The sequence below is a fragment of the Pholcus phalangioides genome, unplaced genomic scaffold (genome assembly GCF_987345545.1).
Source record: "Pholcus phalangioides strain wild (caught in Gottingen) unplaced genomic scaffold, Ppha-v1.0 ptg000005l_1, whole genome shotgun sequence".
NCBI lineage: Eukaryota > Metazoa > Arthropoda > Arachnida > Araneae > Pholcidae > Pholcus > Pholcus phalangioides.
Genome location: NW_028301598.1, coordinates 12,095,978 through 12,117,805, shown reverse-complemented (window position 1 = coordinate 12,117,805; position 21,828 = coordinate 12,095,978). Strand labels below are relative to the sequence as shown.

Genomic DNA, 21,828 nt, shown 5'->3' with positions numbered 1-21,828 from the left:
CGCGATAGAGAGGGAGCAACATCCGACCAGCGGGAAGGTTAGATGTAGAAGGCTATCTACACTCCATAAATTGAGGATAATGCCAGCTCCGGCAAATAAAGGTTCAGAAACAAAACAAAAGTTACTTATTCATAAAGCCCATTTATTAAACAACAAAAACGATGGTGTATGTACGATACCATTCATAAAAACTACGATTTTTGCTGCCTGGAGCAATTGTAAAATATATCTCCTTTACAAAAACTTACTATTACATGGTTGGTATGATGGTTAATACATTGTATGTCTCCCATGCGATGAAATACAGTCCGTACAACGCCTAGGCATGCTGAGTATCAAATTACCGATCTGATCTTGGGGAAGATCACTCAGCAAGCAATGCTCTCCGAAGTACACATGTAGGAGGTGGTTGACGGGCTGCAACTCGTCGGCCAAGCATGTCCCACACGTGCTCTATCGGATTCAAGTCAGGTGAGAATGCTGGCCATTCCATACGGGTTATATCCTCAGATTCAAGGCATTCGTTTACGATGTTTGCTCGGTGAGGACGGGCGTTGTCATCCATAAACACAAATTTTGCGCCCATGGCACCCCTAAACAAACGTAAATGTTGTTCCAGAATGATGTCCCGATAAATTTGGGCTTTCATGGTTCCGCTGTGAACATGCAGATCTGTTCTGGAACCCAGTATAATTCCACCCCAAACGAGCAATGCTGCACCACCGTAACGGTGTCGTTCAGTGATGTTGTCTTGGTGGTAACGGGTACCTGGCGTTCTCCATTTGAAAGTCCGACGTGAATCAGACTGCAAGACTCGTCGGAAAACATCACACAAGCCCACTGTGACGATGTCCACATTGCATGTTCTCTACTCCAGGCTAATCGCTGCCGACAGTGAGTTGCCGTGAGTGGAACACATCTGACAGGCCTGCGAGCATATAGACCAATATCTCCCAAACGTCTGTGCGCGGTTTGCCTTGAAACTGTGGTACCCGTGGCTGCAGATAGCTGACGAGACGGGTCGGATGCTGTGCTCCGTCTGCTTCTTTTGGCAGTTACTGCCAAATACCGGTCTTCATTCGGCGTTGTAACTCGGGGGCGACCTGTACTGTAACGTCTACTGACATATCCGTTATCTTGGAATCGTTGCCAAAGCCTAGAGATGAGGCCACTCTAGGGCAATTGGGCACTCGTTGCCACTTTGGGCAATTCCAAGTTCCTCGGATACTTCCATCTGAGTAGGCCCCCATTCCAGGCGGCTGATAATTCTGCCACGTAAAAAAATAACCACATGCGTCCTCTGTGTCATAACTATTCGCCTTACAGAACTCTTGTGAACAATTTCACTTCTTTGCCACCATTCCTTATACACCCCCCTCTTACACTCTCGTCATTGTGATGTACTATCGGCATCATCTGGTGGCTTCCTGAAATTTGCATATCATTCTTGCAGATGTGTGTGATGATTCTACAGGTGAAATTTTTACTTTAGATTTCGATTTCCGTGTGATTCTGAATTATCCTTAATTTATGGACATGAGTGTAGAATCGCGACGATCTTCAAGTGTTGAGATGTCGATTATAACGGAAATGCCGAGATGTTATGACTTGAATGCTGTGATGTTACGACTTAAGACAAATATCTAGATTTTGACTCGAATGGTGAAGATGGATTAACAATTTAGATGCTATGACTTAATGTTGAGATGTTAAGATTCAAATGTTGAAATGCTACGACGCAAACGCTGTAATGTGATTACTGAAATGTTGTGATGTGAAGACTCAAATATTCAGAGTTTAGACTAAAATGATGTGATGTTAGTAGTTATAGCTCGAATACGATGATAAAAATTATATCGTCCGTTCTCATGCCAGAAGCACGGATGTGCAATGTCCTTGGAGAAAAACGTGGGAAGTGACGTTAGAATGTGTTTACTTTTTCCATTTGTTACTGTATGTTATTTTATTTTCTTGAAATATTTTGTAACACCTGTTTCAATAGGGATGCACATTCGCGTTTCAGGCAAAATAACATATCCAACCAGCTGATAAAAAAAAGAAGGAACATTTACACGTTTGTGCATCTGGCATGCGGGGGGACGATATGACAATTGTTTAGATGTTATGACTCAAATGCTGAGATGTTAGTTATAACTAAAATGCCTAGATGTGCCGCTGTGGTGGTCGAGTGGTTATAGTGAAGGACTCGCGATGCGGGGATCCGGGTTCGAACCCCACAGTGGTGGTTGGCTGAAGTTGGTTTTCTGTGGTTCCCAACTTCAAGGCGCAAATGCGAGCCGATCTCCCCGTTAAAAAGTCTCGCCACAGAGAGCAACAATCCTACAACGATAAATATTCAATCATAACACTTCACTCATAGTTGGAAAAAGACTGGTGGCGGATGGCGGCGCTACACATAGCAAGCATTACAGAGAAACAAAAAAACTTCACGTCAGGTTTCACTACACGTACACGCACATTACCGCATGTACCGGTTCGTTGGGGGGTTCCGCGGGAGGGGGGTGCAGCAGAAGTAGGTAGGGCCTCCAAAAAATGGCTCGGGGATCCATGATGTTCTTAAGTCAGCCACCTCGTTGGGCAGTTTGCCTGTTGTGGCGTTGTATTTGTATGTCTAGCTAAAAGTTGAGATGATGTTTAGCTCAAATGCTGAGATGACTCAAATGTCAAGATGCTAGTTATGCCCGAAAAGCTGAGATGTTATTCATTACTCAAATGTCGAAATGTTATGACTCAATCTCTGAGATATCAGATAGATCTAAGTTATCTAAGATTTTATAACTTAATAAATAGTCCAGATAATATGACTCAAATGCCGAGAAAACTGAAATTTTGAGATATTAGTTATGACTAAAATACATAACTATTGGTCATGATTAAAATGCTCAAATGTCATTATGATTCGAACGTCAAAATGTTGTCATGTTACGATTCTGTTTTGGCACGGTTTGACCTAGTTTGTACCAGTGGAGCTAAAATCCAATCCAATATTATGACTCGAATGTCAAAACGGTCTTGCACAAGGAAACGAAATCAGAGAAATACTGTACAAAAGAAAAATCGAGTCACCATCTGCTATATCGATTTTATTTTCTCGAATACAAAAGAACACATGTAACAATTTCTCTAAATAACATTGAATTCACATTGAAAAAACATTTATTTACATAACATTCGCCCGAGAGTAAATTTCCATTCAAGAAAAAAAGAAACAGACCCAGAGAAACACGCACACATACATTAAAAGTATTTACACGCATAATAATAACACTATCGTGTTATTATGTTTAATAGTAAATCAAACGTGCTATTATATAATAATTGTATACACAGAGCCAAAAAACTAAGCTAATTTAAACACTGAAATTCTATCGTGTTTGCGCATTACGATCGGCACATGTTATCAAATGGCAGAAAAATAACACATTGATTTTAGTGTCAAATATTCATAAAAAGAAAAAAAATCTCTGCTTTCATTCTGAATAACCATTTTTATATGTACAGGGTGTGCATGAATAAAGTTAGGCCCGTTCGAAGTTTTCTGCAGTAGCAAGATGTGAATTCTTGATTCTAAATTTAAGTTGAATGACCAAAATTGCGGGCATGTCCCTTAAAATGCATGCCATATGGCCAACCAATATATACAAGTTTCTGATCCGCTATCGGCAGAATTACCGCATATCTGACCCGCGGAGAGAAGTTTGTGCACCCCTGCTGTAAAGCTGACATCTTTTGGATTGCGTGTATAGAAATTTCACTCAAATTGTTCTGAACAGGTTAACTCATTTCATGCTCACCCTGTACATTCAATTCAAATCGGTGACGAATAGCGGATATTATTGCTCGATCGTGTATACGAAATTGTCATACCAGGCGGTGTCTATTTCTCTCAGTACGAATACAGGGGGGTATAATCATTGTACAGGGTGATTCCTTGAGAAGCATACAGTTTTACAGATGCTGTGAAACAGCGAGTTTTAAAGACACGGACCAGGACTGCCATCTGTTGGGTTTGTGTCGCACTACTTAAATGAGTGACGTTATGCTAAAATGAAAGGCCATAGTGTGCTTTTTCAGGGTCCCGGGGTAGACTTTTCCCTGAGAAGGGGCGCTTCTTGAAAGGGTTGTTATTATGCAAAGTAGATGTAATTTTTTTTGGGGCTCCATTCAACCCGCAAAAAATGAGTATTTTTCAATAGGAGAAATAATTAGCGAATTGGCAAAAAAAAAAAAATATCGTGAATAGGAGAAATAGCAAATCAGCGAAAAAGAAATAAGTGAAATAATTTTCGATCGGCAAAAAAATAAATAAATTGGACAGATAATTTGTGGGACGACCGAAAACAAAATTCCGTATTTTAGGAGGAATAATTTGAGGACCGACGGAAAACATCCCGTAAATAGGAAAAAATATTTTTAGTCCCGCAAAAATAAAATAAAGATGAGAAATAGTTTGCGGACTCTCTCTCTCTCTTCTCTAGCAAAAATAAAATAAATAAGAAATAATTTGAGACTGAAAAAGAAAATTGTGTGGGTAGAATAATGTCCGTACTCTCTCTTCGGCAAAAAATAAATACTGTAAATAGGAAGAATAATTCGGGGACCAGCAAAAAATAAAAAAAATGGGAGAAATACGTAATTTGAGGACCAACAAAAAATAAAGAAAATAAAATGGAGAAATAATTTTTGAGGGACCGGCAAAAAAAACCCGTTAAATAGCAGGAATAATTCAGGGACCGGCAGAAAATAAATTTCGTAAATAGGAGGAATAGTTTAGTTTGGGGTCCGGCAAAAAATGTATCCCGTAAATAGGAGGAATAGTTTGGGGTCCGGCAAAAAATATATCCCGTAAATTGGAAAGGCATTTTGCGGACGGGCAGAAAATAGACAAACAGGAGAAATATTGGGAACCGGCAAAAAATAAATACCGTAAATGGGCAAAATAATTTGTGGACTGGCAAAAATATCAAGTAGGAGTAATGATTTGAGAACAGGAAAAAAATAATAAATATATATATATATATATAGGGAAAATAGTTTCCGAATCCCATCATATTGTACACGTATTTATGAATCACCCTGCATTATGATAATACCGATATACGTTGTTTCTCTTATTATACCTCAAGAGATTTCTCTCTCAAATAGTAGATTCTCAAGGAAATACCACGGTCGAAATTTGACGTGCGCATGTGCGATGCATGATGGGTACTCGTGTATACACAGATGACCCGATAATGATCATTCAATTAAAAGTCCCAGATGTATGAGCGATTCGATCGAATTACGAGATATTAACCCCTCTTTTTGTAGTACATTGATTGACAAAGAACGAAATCGAAACTAAAACTGTCCAATCACGTCACAAGACGGCAGTATTTCAAACTATCGGAGCGTATGTTAATAAGTAGGACTAGGATTTTTTCACGATAAAGCATTTTTTCATGATTTTCAGTAATTTTAAGGCATTTTCCACGATCTTCAGAATTTAAGACATATTTACATATTTTGCATATTTGAACATAAAAATGAAGAAAGGACCCCCCCCCCCTCCTCAAGCTCTCTTCCCTAGCTGCATTTCCCGCAATTGGTGATTTTATTTTAGCAGTAATTGACAATTTCATTTACCTTTGATATCGTTGTAAAGACAGGTGATTTTTCTGTGATATTAGCAAATATTGACAATTTTATTTGTGTACCTATGGCATCATTTTTGACAATGAGTACCGATTTCTTGTAAGTTCTCTTATTTTTCTCGAGGAAATATGATCAGGCTATTTTATGGAAGCATGTTTTTAGGTTTTTATGGCATAAATTCATGTTTTTGGAGCACATTCTGTCCATTTTTCGGTCATAAAAATCCTAGCCCTATAATAAGTAAAACTAGAGTGATTATATGACCCCCATTTAAAAGGGGCATTCCTCTATTTCCTCTTATTCCTGGTCGTCCCGGATGTTTCTATAATTATTCCCGTTTTTTCACAGCAGCTTACTTAAATTTGCAATATTTACAGAAATCATTGGAGATAACTTTCATAAATATTAAATTATAACATAATTATGATCATATACGAGTATCATAATTCTCCTATTATTGGTTTTATGACCAGAACAATAAATTTGAATAATTCCTATTATATGACGATATCATGCTAATCATGTCCATAATAACATTTTAAGTTAATGCCATTCTCTCGCAGTAACCGTTTATTTCACGATTATTGGTAATTTTGCTATTAAACTTTTCACCACTACATTGGCATCTTTTCTCGAAAATTGCCAATTATTGAAAAGGGAAGCCAATGTCCCTTATTCTCCAGTATTCAGAATCTCAATTTCTCGCATTTTTCTCGAAAAAATATGGTCACCCTTCCATAAGGAAAAATTGGAACTCCGAAACGCTATGCTTTGAATAAAACATGGGATGACCATATTCAAACTACACCAAATCGGGACATATCGCCAAATATCACTAATTCTAGCAAATTATTGCCTAGTAAGGCCAATTTATATTATATGCTTCGGGAGGATAACTTCAAAACCAGTCGGAACACCAGTATAGGTACTCTCCAAATCGAGATTGTTTCGGTCGATTCGGGAAGTCTGATCACCCCCAAGTATAGCTCATATTGTTCACGAATGCAAATAGAAAGGTACAATGTCGGCTATTATTTTATCGCCCTCAGAGCAGATCTATTACAGACCAGTCTGAAGAAGATTATTGCTATCAAGGTTTATGAAAATGTACAATATCGGTACATATTAAGTTCTTATCATGGGTTGTGATTGAAAAATATTGAACAGATGGACCATAGATGGTCTCTGATTTGAAACCATGCCACGCAACTCTCCATGTTTTTAGGAAACTTCAAAAGAAATCGATTAATATACACGGTCAGGACGGATGTATGCGTCGATTCTGCCTCATACGGCGCTTATAAAATATTGTTGGCGTATGCCGTTGCCCATGGCAGCTTGTTCCTGGTTCCTCGTTAAGGTGACTTGGATCTTCTTCTTGAGGAGCTCTTCTCTCAGGTTTCTCACGTCTTTCTCTGCCATTGCTCTCAGCTGGGGGGAAAAAGAATGAATAGACTAGTACACTGTATTGACAAAAACATTTTTACAAGCAGGTTAACACTAGAAGGCAGGGTCGTAACTAGGCAGGCGCACCCGCACAGAGCCCACTTGGAAGGGTTGTTCATTAGTCCCCTTCTGGCCTAAATGGAGCCTAAATTCAAGTTTTTGCACAAGGCACAGGAATGGCTAGCTGCGGCCCTGCTAGAAGGAACAATAACCAGGATCGGGGGAGGGGGCGCATATTTCACTCTTTTCAGCCTTTAACCTCTTCTGAGCATTACAAGGAGCGTCAAAATGCGTGCTTGCTCCGGTTGACCAAGCATCTAGTTGCGGCCCTGCCAATACCAATCGAAACGACCGGAGGTTGAATTTCATCATTTGCTCTCGAATTTTGTTATGTTTAAAAACATAACAAAGAGTCGGTTTATGCAAAACTCTTGGATGTAACGACCTCGGTTATAACGTCAGTAAATGTTGGTCAGGGAAGATCCCCATAGAGCGTAGAGAATAATGTTAATAAACCTTGCTTGTAACGAAGGTGAAAATGCCACGAACCCGGATATAATGACACGTTTTTCACCGTTTTATGGCATTTTTGACACCTAACGGTAAAAAAAAAGGATTTTTAAAGGGGAGGAATTCCTCTTTCTTTAACATGGCCAAAAACTTTCTTATGTAGAAACATTTTATTAAAAATATTATTTATTCATTGCTTTATTCCAAATTTTGACCACATACTGTGTGTGTTATTCTACGCTACTACAAAATGTTACATATCTCATATACTTAAATTTTACAAATTTTCAACAAAAAAAAACGCATTAAAAACCGCTTGCGCGCATGGTAAAATTGTATAAAATCAATGTAATTGAATAAAAATTAATTCAAAATAGAAGAAACTGTTCAGTTTACAAAATTACGCAAAACATTTGAAATACATTCATAAAATACACTTGTTATAATTTTTTTTCTTCAAATTTTTGAAAGCTTTTAAAATTTGATTTTGAATAAGATTGAGTTATTACAATCTGAATCTTTTTCAACATTTTATGAACTGAACAGTTCTCTTTATTTTTGAATCACTTTTTATTAAATTACATTGATTTTTCATAGAATTTTATCATGCCCAACCAAATACTGTTTTTAATGCTTTGTTTTGAAAATTTGTAAAAATTTGAGTAACAAAATGCATGTAAAATTTTGTACAGGCATAAGACAGCATACGCAATTACATATACGTGGTACAAATTTAAAATAAATCAATCGATAAATGATATTTTTAATAATATTTCTAGATAAGGAGGTTTTTTTCCCATGAAGAAAGGTAGGCCTCCTTGAGAAGTTTGGCGCTCCGACTTGCTTCTAATTGACGACGACCCGTATATATTCATCCTACTTATTCCCCCCCCCCTTCCCCGTAAAATACATTTTAAGTAAGTACATTTTAAGTCACTGCATATTTTGTATTGCTATATTTCTCGCCAAGGTTCGTAGTAAAACATATCTGGCGGTGCTGTCATCTATATAGAACTTTTTAAATATAGATGGCAGCACTGAAAATCGACACAACAGGGTGTACCATCAAGACCGCCCAAACTCTGCACAGTATCGTGGCCGTGATTCACGAGAACGTTTAAGAAGATATTCAAATTAAAAGTTATTGCTAAATCATGATAATTTCGTTTACAACATTACGTTGCGCGAAATGTTGTAAACGAAATTATTTTTTAGTTTTGTTTTTGAGTCTTTCAAATATAAAATGAAACTAAAGTTAAATATTAGCCGCAGCCGAACAGGGCATTAAATAACGCGCAAAAGAAAGTTGCTATATATATTTTTTTAAGGTGATCCCGCCGTATTTTCCAAGGGATCAGCATGATCCGTCCAGGGAATTTGTTAAGACTCAGTACACATCCATACACGAACCGGGATTCGAACCCAGGCCTGAACAGTGAGAGGCCAGCTCCTTAACCACTCGACTGTCAGGCGGCAAATTCAATTTTTATCAATTTATAAACATTTTTTGAGATTCGGAAAATTAGATTGAATAGTTCGTCACTTATTGATTCCACCCGCACACAACAGCTATAAATTGATGTTTCTTTGGTACTTGACTAAATTTTTGACGTTTTCCTGAGTCATGTGTTCACGACAGTATCAAATCTAAGCACAACATGCTAATAATACGAGGTACCAATGTAAACAAACCGCGAATTACACACTATGAATTCGTTACAGAGGAAGCCCACCAAAATACAAAGTCTAGGGCGACCTGGCTCCAGGAGAACCACTCATCTAAAACATTCTAACACAGTGGTTATGAGTTGGACACTGTGTCCAACTCATAACCATAATATCTAGAAACCTAGACGTCACTAATCATACGAACTCGAAACGGATGCACAACTACATGTGACTGGTTAGGTTAGGGAGTCAGATTGAAATCGACTATCAAAGTTTTTTAGAATCGCTTAAGAACCAAATATTACAGTTGCACTTGTTGTTGTTAGCAAAATTCTGATTGCTGAACAAATAAGGTTTTCTATGTTTTTAAGCTAACTACCTAAAATATCCGACAGACCAGACGCGACCCAGGCGCTGTCCCTCCCGGGATATAAACCATTTACCCGTGTGGGTACCTAAAATAGCCGACATTACCCGGGTTTTCTCCATATACTGGGAGCATAAGAGATGTGGCAAACTATTGCAAAGTGATAAACATGTCTGAAACGCATTGTTTGGGAACCACGGTACCAAAATAATCATTCGAAAAGTCATTGTTCAGGCCGTGGAACCATTGTTATCCGATAGTTTTAAGCCTATTTCGGGCATTTGTCCAGCGTTGACGAACTTTTAAAGTCGCCTATCGTTCAAGTCGGATCCTGTTTGATATACTTGGGGAAGATCGGTCAAAAATTGTAGATTTGTGTCGAGAACATACACATACACAGAGAAAATCAATTTTACATACGGTATAGTAAGGAAAGTCCATAGACAACATTTTATTGGTGAATCGTTGATCCTAGAGGCATAGGCTACTTCCAATTAGAAAAAGTATCTAAATGACGTGTAGAACTCAGTTAAGTCTTTCCATATTGCAAGGAGTTGTATAGTTATCAAAATATAGAAAATTAACTTTTCATGCAGACACACTGGCCTCAAAACCCCATTTAGAAAGTTTGTAACCCTGTTTCTCCCGAGGCCAACAAAAAAAAAAAACTTCCACGTTTTTCAAGGGCTGTATTTGCTGAGGTATTCGAATTCAAAAAACAGCGAAACGTTGAGAAGAAACAGCGTAAATGCGGGTAAAACCAAAGCCTCCTATATAGACAAGTAAGTATCTAACTAACTATCATGCACAATTATAAGAAACTTACCTTGACTTCTGTGTGTAGTTTGAGTCTGGTGCCTTCTACCCGCCTCGAAAGATCCTCAATTTCTTGAAGAAGACGGGCAATCATTATCTTATAGCTAAGCTTTTAAATATAAAGAAACAAAATGATTATGAGTTTTCAAATGGATTATTATTTTATGACACAAATAATTGAGAAATTTTAAACACGTAAATAATTGAAAAAAGAAACGCAGTAAATGTGCATTACATTTCATTTTTGAACATTCTCTCCTTCAAGCTCTTTTACCACTTCTCCAGTGAGTTTCCTATTTCCTTATCCCTTCAGAAAATTACGTTTTCTATAACCCTCAAAGAAGTCATTTACCGCTGCGATGGCCTCTCTTCATTTGATGACATTTCTTTTTTCCAATTGAAGCCAAACTTCACATGGGGGGGGGGGGGCAAATGTGTAGAATTTGGTTGATGAAAGATTGGTGCAAAACCTGATTCACACACTTCAACCATTGCAATAGGGGATCTGTGAGGTGGAACATTGTAATATTACTAAAACAAAGCTTTGTTTGTGCGCCAATCTTGACCGTTTCACTTGCAGCTGTTCTTTCTAATTCCCAAAAATTATGACACAATGTTTTCTTATTAACGTCTGATGCTTTCGGAAGTAGTTTCTGTAGACATCGCCTTGAGAAAATCCTTAAAATATGTGGGTTTACTTTCCTTGCAGACAGAACAGCCTTCGCTTTGTTTGGTGCCGTTTCACCACGCTTCATTGACTGCTGATTTGACTCTGGTGTACAGTGGTGAATCCATGTTTAACTCATGGCCAAAATCCAACGCCGAAAATCTTTAGTGTTACGAGCCGATACTGACAATTATTGTTCTTTTTAATGCGTTTTGCTTTCGCTTTTGATAAATCGTGACCGATCCCGGCACCCAATTGCGCAAAGCATTTCCATTTTCAGTTTCCTACGGAGAATATCGTGAATCCGTTCTATTAAATGCCTACAACATCTGCTACCTCAAGAAACTTCAATCTGGGATCTTCCATAATGATACCAAGGACTTTTTCAATGATTTCCAGGGTAATGGCCTAAACCGGACGCTTTTCTTCCTCGGTCGACGTGCGGCCCGTTTAAAAGCGTTGATCTTAAAATAATTAGTTTTTAATGATGGTGCAGAGTTCCCACGAACTTATTACAATTCAGCTTCCATCTGGGTAGCTTGCAACTATTTAAGATGCATATGTTTTTTTTCACAATGCATGACACTTATTTTATACATTTCCAGAATATATAACTGCTCAACTGCAGTCAAAAAATTGTCAAATGCAACTGAAGTTGCTAATTACATCCGAAAAGACCGTCCAAGGCAATTAATGTTGCAATAAGAGCCATAAAAGTTGCCAAAGACCAGTAAAGTTGTCAATTGCAGCCAAAAACATTATGAAAGGCAAGTGACGTTGTAACTATCGTTAAAACTGCTGAAAAATTATCACTGGCGGAAAATTATGGGTGCTGCAAGTTAAAATGTTATCCGCCAAAAAAAATGTATATGACATGAATGTCGCTCTCAACTTGTTAATACAAGATATACAGAAGACTGGATGTTGTGAAGATATTTATTATTTGAGATGTTGATTTTTTAAGGAAGGAAAAAACTCTCCCGGTAGAGGCAGAGAGTTTTTTCCTTCCTTAAAAAATCAACATCTCAAATAATAAATATCTTCACAACATCCAGTCTTCTGTATATCTTGTAAAAATGTATATGTTTCACAAATATGTACGTGTGAAATGAGAATATATATATATATATATATATATATATAATTAATTATGATTTACAAGTCATAAAATAATCCTAATTCTTGATTCCTCATTTGAAAAAGTCAACTAAGCTTCTTTGAAAATGAGGGAAAAAACGGAACATTCTATAACAAAAAGTTGGGATGGCCAAAAATTACCCGAATATCTCGTAAAATACTGGTCATATGGCCAACATTTATACACAAGTTTCTGGCCCGCGAGCGGCGGAACTGCGGAATATCTGGTCAGTTGTCTGAAAAGGTTGTGGACCCTTGATTTAGATACATTTGGCAGTAAAGAAATCGGACTGTAGGAGTATAGGATGTTTTGAATCACAAAGTCGTGAGAGTCGGATATCTTTGGTTATTTAAACTAAAACTTTGATATTTCTCGGTAAGTTTCAAAACATTTTGACCGCGATCAGAAAGTTTGAAAACTTACTTTATTGGAAGGCTTCTCGGTTTTACCGGAAATGGTCAAGAGAGCCCAAACTCCAGCTTGGACCTTGGCCAGGAGCTCGCGGTGGAGCTTCTCCAGCTCCTGCCGGAGGCGGGAGCATTCTTCTTCCAACCTCGGAGTGACCTTCTTGGCTTCCAGGTATCTCTTCCGCCACATTTCGCGCACTACAGCAACAACAACAAAAAGTGGAAACAAAATTGTTCAAAAATCATCAAAAACATTCAAATCGAAAACATTTTTGATGATCACAGGACTGTGAAGGGTTCAGTATAAACGTAATTTATTGGATGTCCTGAAACATTTCAATCATATAATCCTTCTTACTACTCTGAATTGCCATTCGTTTTGATGGACAGATGAGATTCAATTTCATCCTAGTTTTTTCCAGATTTCCTAAACGATTCAACGAATTCGAAGAGTTTCGAGCCGATTTTCCTATTATATAGGAACCCCGTTTCTACGACTTACACAACGTTTAGGTTTCCTTTCGACTAACCCCCATTTTAATGTTGAATTATCTCATTTACACATCGTGCAACTTAAATTACACGACGTTTTCATTTCAACTTGAACCCCGAATTTCGGTAAAAATACAGTGTGGACGAGAAGTCCTGGACGCATTTTAAAAATTAACCTTTCTACACGCCCTGGTGCCATAAATGTGTGGGTTTGGTTTTCTCAATACTACTACTACTTAACCGATCATGCACCTCGTACACATTCCTCAACGGAATTTCTAACGAATCGGCACGTGTGTTTTGAGTTTATGTGTGACCCTAAACGTATTTATGTTATTGTCGAAATGCGCTTCTTTGGTGTTCGTGCTGCCATCTGTCCTCCATTTTCTGAAGTAAATATGGAAATGATTTAATTTTAGTGTTATGTGAGTATCGTGTTGTAGGTTTGCCTATTCTCTGGTGAGAGACTTTTTCAAATGCTTGAAATGGGAGACGTCCTCATTCACGCTTCGGAGCAGAAAAAAAGAAAAAAAAAGTTTTTCTTCCCGTAGGATTTTTTTTTTTTACCGCAGGGAATTAAGCTGTGACTTGAAGGAATGTGCAAGTTTTGAGTAAGAAATAGGTGAAAATGAACTTTGGGGGCGTTCATCAGAGGGTAGCACTTACGTCACAAGAAAGTAAGAAAGTTAAACTTTTAAGGTTTTTTAAGATGGGGCTTCTAGGAGAAAGTGCCACCGGGAAAAATCTGATTTATTACATAAAATTTAGCAATAAAATTCCGGAAAAAATTGTATGTGAAGATGAATATACCCTGCATCATCTTGGCTGAAAAAATTAGAATGAAGTGAAGAATTTCATCACACAAAAAAATTGCAAATTGGAAAAAAATTGAAAAACTGACTGAGCTGAATTGAGATTTGCTGACATTTATGCTTTGAATGTATTTTTTGGATATCAAAAATGCATAAAACATTTTGAAAACTCCAAAATATAAATACTCGGGTATTGAAGGGTTAGTTACAAATCAACCAATTGTCATAAAAAGGTGCGGTTTGCACTAATATACTCATAAGACTCATGACCTAGATTTTTTTTTTTTGATTTTTCTATAAAAAAGTTCTTTCTTTATAAAAAAAAAGTATCTAAATATACTTCTACTGTTCTAAAAATCTTTTCACTCAGTTAAAAGTTCAAATTTCACTCGTAAGTATAAGAAACTTGACATAACCCATAAAATGCAGAACATAATAATGGCAATTTATTACATAAAACTACCATATTTCAAAATAAGCATTCACCCATTTAGATGTAGCCCGAACAAAAAAAAACATTTATATTGAAATATGGTATAGTTTTATGTAACGAAAATTGTCATAAACATTGGGGTGTAATGTGATAGGCCTCCTCGTGGTGCACCCTGGGTAACGCCAAATCTATCACACGTCATTGTCATCGCTTTTTGTGCTCATATACTTCACCTTCAATAGCCCAAATTACATGTTTATTTTTACACATCTTGCAGTACATGTCTTGCGTCTCGTTTCGTCCTGTACATGTTTGTCTTCTGTGTCCAACCCCTCATTGTGGGCCCCGCTCCGGCGGGGAGGGGTCCTCCCGGATGGGGCATTGCTTCTAGCGTATGCTCCATCCGGGACGCTGTCTACCTGCGTGTTTGCCGTGCGTGGAGACCCGTAAGGCTGGAGATGGGGATCCTGGTTAGCCTGATGCGCTAGCTTTGGCCTCGGATTCAGCCGAAACGGGAGGCCTGGATTAGCCCCGTCTGGGTCAATCGGCTGGTCGCCTCGGTGGCTGAAGGGGTTACACTACTGGGCAGGTAGAGGGACCGTGCCTGCCGGACTTCGTGAGGTTTCTTGGTGCTGCTTCACGTCGCTCTTGGATCTGGAACGCGTCTGCTCGCCTGTTTCGGTGGTGTATAGTTCCTACCTAACCTGGCGTTGCCACTAACCTTCACCGGTTACGTGTGCGCGTCCCCTCGTAGGGCTCCATGGTGGGCATGGTCGGTAGGGGCCGAACAAACTATCTCCAAAATGGGGAAAAATACAAATGCACCAAAACGTCAACGTATAGCTATGAGCGAAACAATTGTCACTGAACCTGCTCCTACTGTTTCATTTTTCTTCTTGCATTCTACTGACACCGATAAACCTCTGGCCAAAGCATCACCATTCTTAATAGACAAAGCTCTCTACGGCGCAATAGGCACATTAAAATCAGTGAAGGCTCTTCGTTCAGGAGACCTTCTAATTGAAACTAACACACCGAAACAATCCGAACTTATTCAAAAGCTCACATCTCTTGGGAATATTCCCATAACAGCAAAAATTCATCCCACGTTGAATTATTCACGTGGTGTCATTTCAGATACTAACTTGATTAACATGGATGAAGAACTACTAACAGAAGAGCTGGCGTCTCAAGGCGTAACATCTGCCAAGCATATCATGAGCCGCAAAGATGGCAATCCAGCTCCATCACGTAACATAATCCTGACATTCTCATCACCGACATTGCCGAAAGATATTAAGATAGGCTATTATAGCCTCAAAATCCGCCCATACATTCCTAACCCTGTTAGATGCTTTAACTGCCAGAAATTCGGTCACTCACGAACGGCGTGCCGAAGTCAACCCACCTGCGCAAAATGCGGTGAGAAGGACCACATTTCGGACAACTGCACTTCAACATCATTCAAGTGCGTCAATTGCGGTGGCATTCACCCCGCATTTGACAGAAAGTGTCCGAAATGGAATGAAGAAAAAGAGATCCAGAAGATCAAGGTCCTTAACAACATCTCATATATCGAAGCACGCCGTCGTATAACCTCTAACCAAACTCCAATAGGTACTAGATCATACTCTAATATGGTAGCAAACCCATCGTCAGCTAATAAGACTAACACTGTCACCAAAGCATCTGTAACAACTCAGACTGAACCAATAGCTGACACATCAACTCAAACATCATCATCTAACCAACCGTGCAATAGTTGTGGCTGCTGTTGCTCCGCTGGATTCCGGAGGGAGTCCATTACCTCCGAAGAAGAAGTGGGAAAAGCAACGGCTAACACATTCAAAATAACTACAGATACTAAACCAAAAATCAACTCTGCAAACAAATCAAAAAAGAAACCATTCAAGACCGGATATTCACGAAAAGCTGTACAGAGAGCGCTGAAATGTCCATCCATGAAGAATGTGTCACTTCTTGATGACAAATCAATTGGTGACATGGAGCTTGACAATAGATCAGATTCCGGTACTACTCGCCGTAAACTAGACCGGAATAAATTTAAAGATCTTGAACCGTCTAATTCTACTTAATTTATGGCCAACATAATTCAATGGAACATTCGTGGTCTTAGATCCAATTATGAAGATCTCAAGGATTTGATCAATCGTTATCATCCTGTTTGCGTGGCACTCCAGGAAACTTTTACGAAGCCCTCGGAGACATGGAACATCAGGCGACATTCCCTCTTTCGTATTGACTACGATGACGGGAGTAGAGCTTGCCGCGGTGTTGCTCTGCTGGTTCCACATCACGTGTCGTCGCGCGTTTTAACGCTGCGCACGAACCTGCAAGCCATCGCGGTGGAAATCTCTACAGGCCTAAGAATTACCATCTGTTCTATTTATTTGCCACCAAATGACACCGTTTTACAGAGAGATCTAGAAGATCTGATTGATCAATTACCTCCACCATTTTTTCTTCTTGGAGACTTCAATGCTCATAACATAATATGGGGTTCTAACAGCAACACCCCTCGTGGGGAAATGGTAGAACGGCTGTTAGAAGACATGGACCTCGCCATCATGAATGATGGCAGTTTCACTCATTTCCATGCCCCAAACAATAGTTTCACTGCAATAGATTTATCGTTATGTTCACCTTCACTCTTGCCGAACTGGTCATGGTCGGTTGATCCGGACCTCCACGGGAGCAATCATTTTCCTCTAGTGGTTAAGTGCCTTGATCGAAGCCATAGCATACCTGAGGGTCCTCCTCGGTGGAAGCTTGTGGCCGCCCGATGGGCAGACTTCACGGTCAAGGCAGAAATCACGGAGGATATGGTTTCGCAACCCGACGTCGACCATTGTGTCGACCTTGTGACCAGTTGTATGATCTCAGCAGCCAATGAAACAATACCCAAAGTCTCCTCGAAACTTCCTAAATTTCCTAAACCTTGGTGGAACCACGAATGTAATCTTACTATTAAAGCACAAAAGAAAGCATGGAGTAGGTTCCGGCGGTATCCTACCCATGACAACAAGTTGGCATTTTTAAAAGCAAAGGCGATAGCGAGAAGAACCAGGCGCCAGGCTCAACGCGAGTCCTGGCGAAAGTTTACCACGGGAATCAATTCATCTACTTCATCTAAAGTCATTTGGGACCGGATCCGAAAAATCAATGGTCATTATCAGTCTCATCCACTTACCATTTTAAATGCCAATGGCACTATTATCAGCGATATGAGGGATATTGCGGATACCATCGCCGCCCATTTCGCCGCTGTCTCCAGTGATGCGAACTATCCCCCATCGTTTCATCCCATTAAATCATCAGCCGAACGTACATCGTACACCTTCCGGCCTTTTACACCGGAGGGGTACAATTCATTGTTCACCCTTCATGAACTGACGACGGCCTTGCAGCGAAGTCCTGACTCAGCTGTAGGGCCCGATGCCATTCATTATTCCATGATTCGGCATCTATCACCAGAATCACTGTCACATTTACTCATATTATTTAATCGGATCTGGGTCAGTCATTCATTTCCTGACACCTGGCGAACAGCCATTGTTCTTGCATTCCCGAAGCCTGGCAAAAATCCTCAGCAACCTAATAGTTACCGACCTATTGCTTTGACCAGTTGTCTATGTAAGCTCATGGAACGCATGGTCAACTATCGCCTTATGCACTACCTTGAGGTTAACAATATTTTATCTAAACATCAAAGCGGCTTTAGACGGTTCAGGTCCACAACTTGCAATATGTTACGCCTTGAGACATCAATAAGACAAGCATTTGTGAAGAGGGAGCATATGCTAGCCATATTTTTCGATATAGAAAAGGCCTACGATCGTACTTGGAGGCACGGAATTCTCTCCGACCTCTATAATTGCGGCTTGCGGGGCAACTTGCCCATTTTCATTAAGAACTTTCTTGCTCGCCGCATCTTCCAGGTACGGATCGGAAGCACATTATCAACTCCCCAAATTCAAGAACAAGGTGTACCTCAAGGTAGTATTTTAAGTGTGACACTTTTTATTTTGAGACTCAACGGGGTGTTGAACCAACTCCCGTTGTCAGTCACTGGCGCACTTTACGTGGATGATCTGTTAATATCATATCAATCAGTGAATATGAGGTCAGCCGAGAGACAATTACAAACTTCTCTCAACAAGATCAGCAAGTGGGCTCATGATAACGGTTTCTCTTTCTCCGCTGACAAAACCGTCGCTGTGCATTTTTGCCGGCGTCGTGAGCTTCATGATGACCCACAATTATTTTTAAATAATAGTCAAATACCTATTGTAGAGAATACAAAATTCCTCGGCATTTCATTTGACAAGAAACTTACATTTAAACCTCAAATTGCGCAATTAAGAGCTCGTTGCATGAAGACGATGAACCTCTTGAAGGTCATCTCTTCTACATCGTGGGGAGCTGACCGTAAGTCGCTCCTTCACTTATATAAAGCTTTAATAAGATCGAAGCTCGACTACGGCTCCATTGTATACGGGTCGGCACCTCGGAGCTATCTGAGTGTGCTCGACCCAGTCCACCATCTCGCCCTGCGGATTTGTTCTGGAGCATTCCGGACGTCTCCAATGGAGAGCCTGTATGTCGAATGCAACGAGCCATCACTGACATCAAGACGCCAACAACTTTCTTTGAAATATTATATCAAAATGAAGTCTTTACCAGGTCATCCACTTCATCGTGTCATTTTTAATCCCTCATTTCATAGACTATTTGCTGCTCGCCCTTCATGTGTTCCATCTTACGGTCTTCGTATGAGGGCACTTGTGGAAGAACTAGAATTAGACATCAGTCGTGTGGCCCCAGTTGCTTGGCAACTGGCACCATGGGAGCAGTCTCTGCCAGATGTCTCTCTTTCATTATCATTATACCCTAGAGCCACCACAGCAGATGTCATATATCGACAGATATTCTTTAGGCACAGGGGTAGGTACAATAGGTACTTCCCCATATATACCGACGGCTCCAAGAGCCCTGGGCATGTCGGTTGTGCCTACATCTGCTGTGAGGAGACATCTTTCAAACTTCAAGACACATTCTCTATTTATTCGGCAGAACTGTACGCAATCCTTCAGGCTCTACGTCATATACGACGCAAACGCCACCGACGATGCATCATTTATAGTGACTCTCTCAGCGCGTTACAAGCACTGTGTTCCTGTACGTTTCACACTCATCCATTCATTCATGCCATTTTTCATGAACTGCATTACCTCATTCATCATGGTACCACAGTAAAATTATACTGGGTACCAGGTCATGTAGGAATACCGGGCAACGAAAAAGCAGACACCGCAGCTCGAACAACAACTAACATTGACAATAACCTTTTGGTACCTGCCAGTGACCACTTCTCAATCCTCCGGGAAGTGATGCATCACCGCTGGCAGGATCATTGGAACAATCAAGTTAATAATAAACTTCATGCCATCAAGCCCACACTTGGCCACTGGCGTTCGAGCTGCAGGACTAACCGAAAGGAGGAAGTTCTGCTTGCCCGGTTGCGCATAGGACACAGTCGCCTCACACAATCATATTTATTATTACGAGAGAGTCAACCAGAGTGCCCTCATTGTCAAAGTCCATTGACCATTGCTCATGCTTTTACTTGTTCACATCATCGTCATCATTTTACGACCGCTTTTGGTCATAGTCATCTTTCACTTCATGACATTTTAAATGACAATAGCGATGCATCTCGCATTTTTAAATTCATCAAAGCCATTGGTTTATACGACAAATTATAGTTTTTACAATTTATGTCATTGTTTTACGTTTCATGTTCCGTTTTATATGTTTTAGTTTTTTGACATGACAGAATGACATTTTTCTCATTTTTATGTCTTGCTTTGGCGCAGTTTGACCAAATTGGTCCTTGCGCCAATAAATTGAAAATCCAATCCAATCCAGTCATAAACATTAATTATACACAGTGTTGCATTTTATATGTTATGTCAAGTTTTTCGTTTTACAGCGCCACCTGCGAGTGAAATATCTTTTTTTAATTTATCAAAAAAAAACCACCTGTCTTTAAATGTATTTAAATAATTAATAAGTATTTTAGTGCAAAAACTGCGTATTTTTATGTCAAAATTTGTTGACTTGTTATTAATTTTTAAAATGTGCCCATAGTTTCTCGTCCATCTTGTATTATTTCCGTCAATTCTTTTGCGGGCAGCATAAACACGTCACTGAAATAATTTTTGACGGATATTTTCACTGTAAAAGATCTAAATTATAGTGTGATTTTCTTGATTCAATCTAATTTGTGAAATTCTAATTTATGCAAAAGGAAATTCAAGTGAGAGGGTTACTTTCTTCTTAACCTTTTCAACACGAAATTTGATAGCTGACAACTGGTGTTTTAGGATTTAAACCGATGTTTTTCCAATGTCATAAATGGGGAAAAAAGCAGGGAGATAATTGTCATTTGGTTATGAACTATTCAAGAAAAATACAGGGTGTTTCAAAAAGAATCCACTATTCGGCTTTTAATCCGTTTTGATCGAATAATATACAGGTAGAAAGAAGGAAATCTCGAGTTTCACGAAGTTGCCGACAGGTAGCGCTAACGCTCTTCCTTCGACCGCCACTTAGTGTTTGTCAAGACTGCACAACAGAAATCGTTTGTGTTCTAAGCTTCGCAAAGTGTGAATACGTAACAACTGTTCATCGTGCTTTTCTTCGACAATACTCTGGTGTTGAACTTAGTACCACTCAGAGCATTAGGCGACGTTATAAACAATTCCGAGACTTGGGTTGTCTGCGTAAAGGGAAATCCCTGGCCGTCCCCGCATGTCAGACCAAAATGGGGAGGGAGTGCATCCAACAGAGTTTCGCACGTAGTCCACAGAAATTCACTCGCAGTGGATGCAAACATGCTCGCAAAAGTTTGAGACGAATTTGACTACCGTATGCCCTGCATCATAAGGTAGACATATTGAGCACCTTTAATTTGGTTTTTAAAAAAACTTCTTGTTTAGCCATGTAATATAAAATTAATCTTCAGTGTTCAATATTTTTCGTAATATACGCGTTTCAAATCGGATGATTCTTTTTGAAACACCCTGTGTTTGAAATGATAAGGAAAATGAAACATGAAAATATACCGATCCCAAACATATATATTATTGAAATTAAGAATGCATTCTTGTTTTAAGATGGTAAAAGTTATCATTTTGAAATTTAAAAAAGTGAGCTGGAGACGGTCCGGAGGACATTTCCTTAAGAAATGAAAATTTGTTCAAGCAAAATTTTAAAAATGTATCGATGAAAAAATGATAAATAGAGAGGTGACTTGTGTGTGCCAGACACAGGTTTTTTATAGAAAGTGACGAGCAAAAAAAAAAAGTTCTATGCCGTATACTGTACATTTAAT

The 21,828-nt window shown here is 39.2% G+C and overlaps 1 protein-coding gene across 4 annotated transcripts in view; it reads right to left on the bottom strand.

Moving 5' to 3' along the window:
* Window positions 1–3,097: 3,097 nt before the first annotated feature.
* Window positions 3,098–21,828, bottom strand: part of LOC149086305 (uncharacterized) — a 190,067-nt gene continuing 171,336 nt past the window's right edge. For all 4 annotated transcript variants that reach the window (XM_089232327.1, XM_089232328.1, XM_089232329.1 and 1 more), the window contains 3 exons: window positions 12,691–12,872; window positions 10,473–10,571; window positions 3,098–7,086 (listed from right to left, as the gene is read on the bottom strand). In XM_089232327.1, coding sequence (XP_089088453.1) covers window positions 6,943–7,086; window positions 10,473–10,571; window positions 12,691–12,872 — 425 coding nt within the window. In that variant the 3' untranslated portion in view covers window positions 3,098–6,942. The remainder of the gene's footprint in view (window positions 7,087–10,472; window positions 10,572–12,690; window positions 12,873–21,828) is intronic.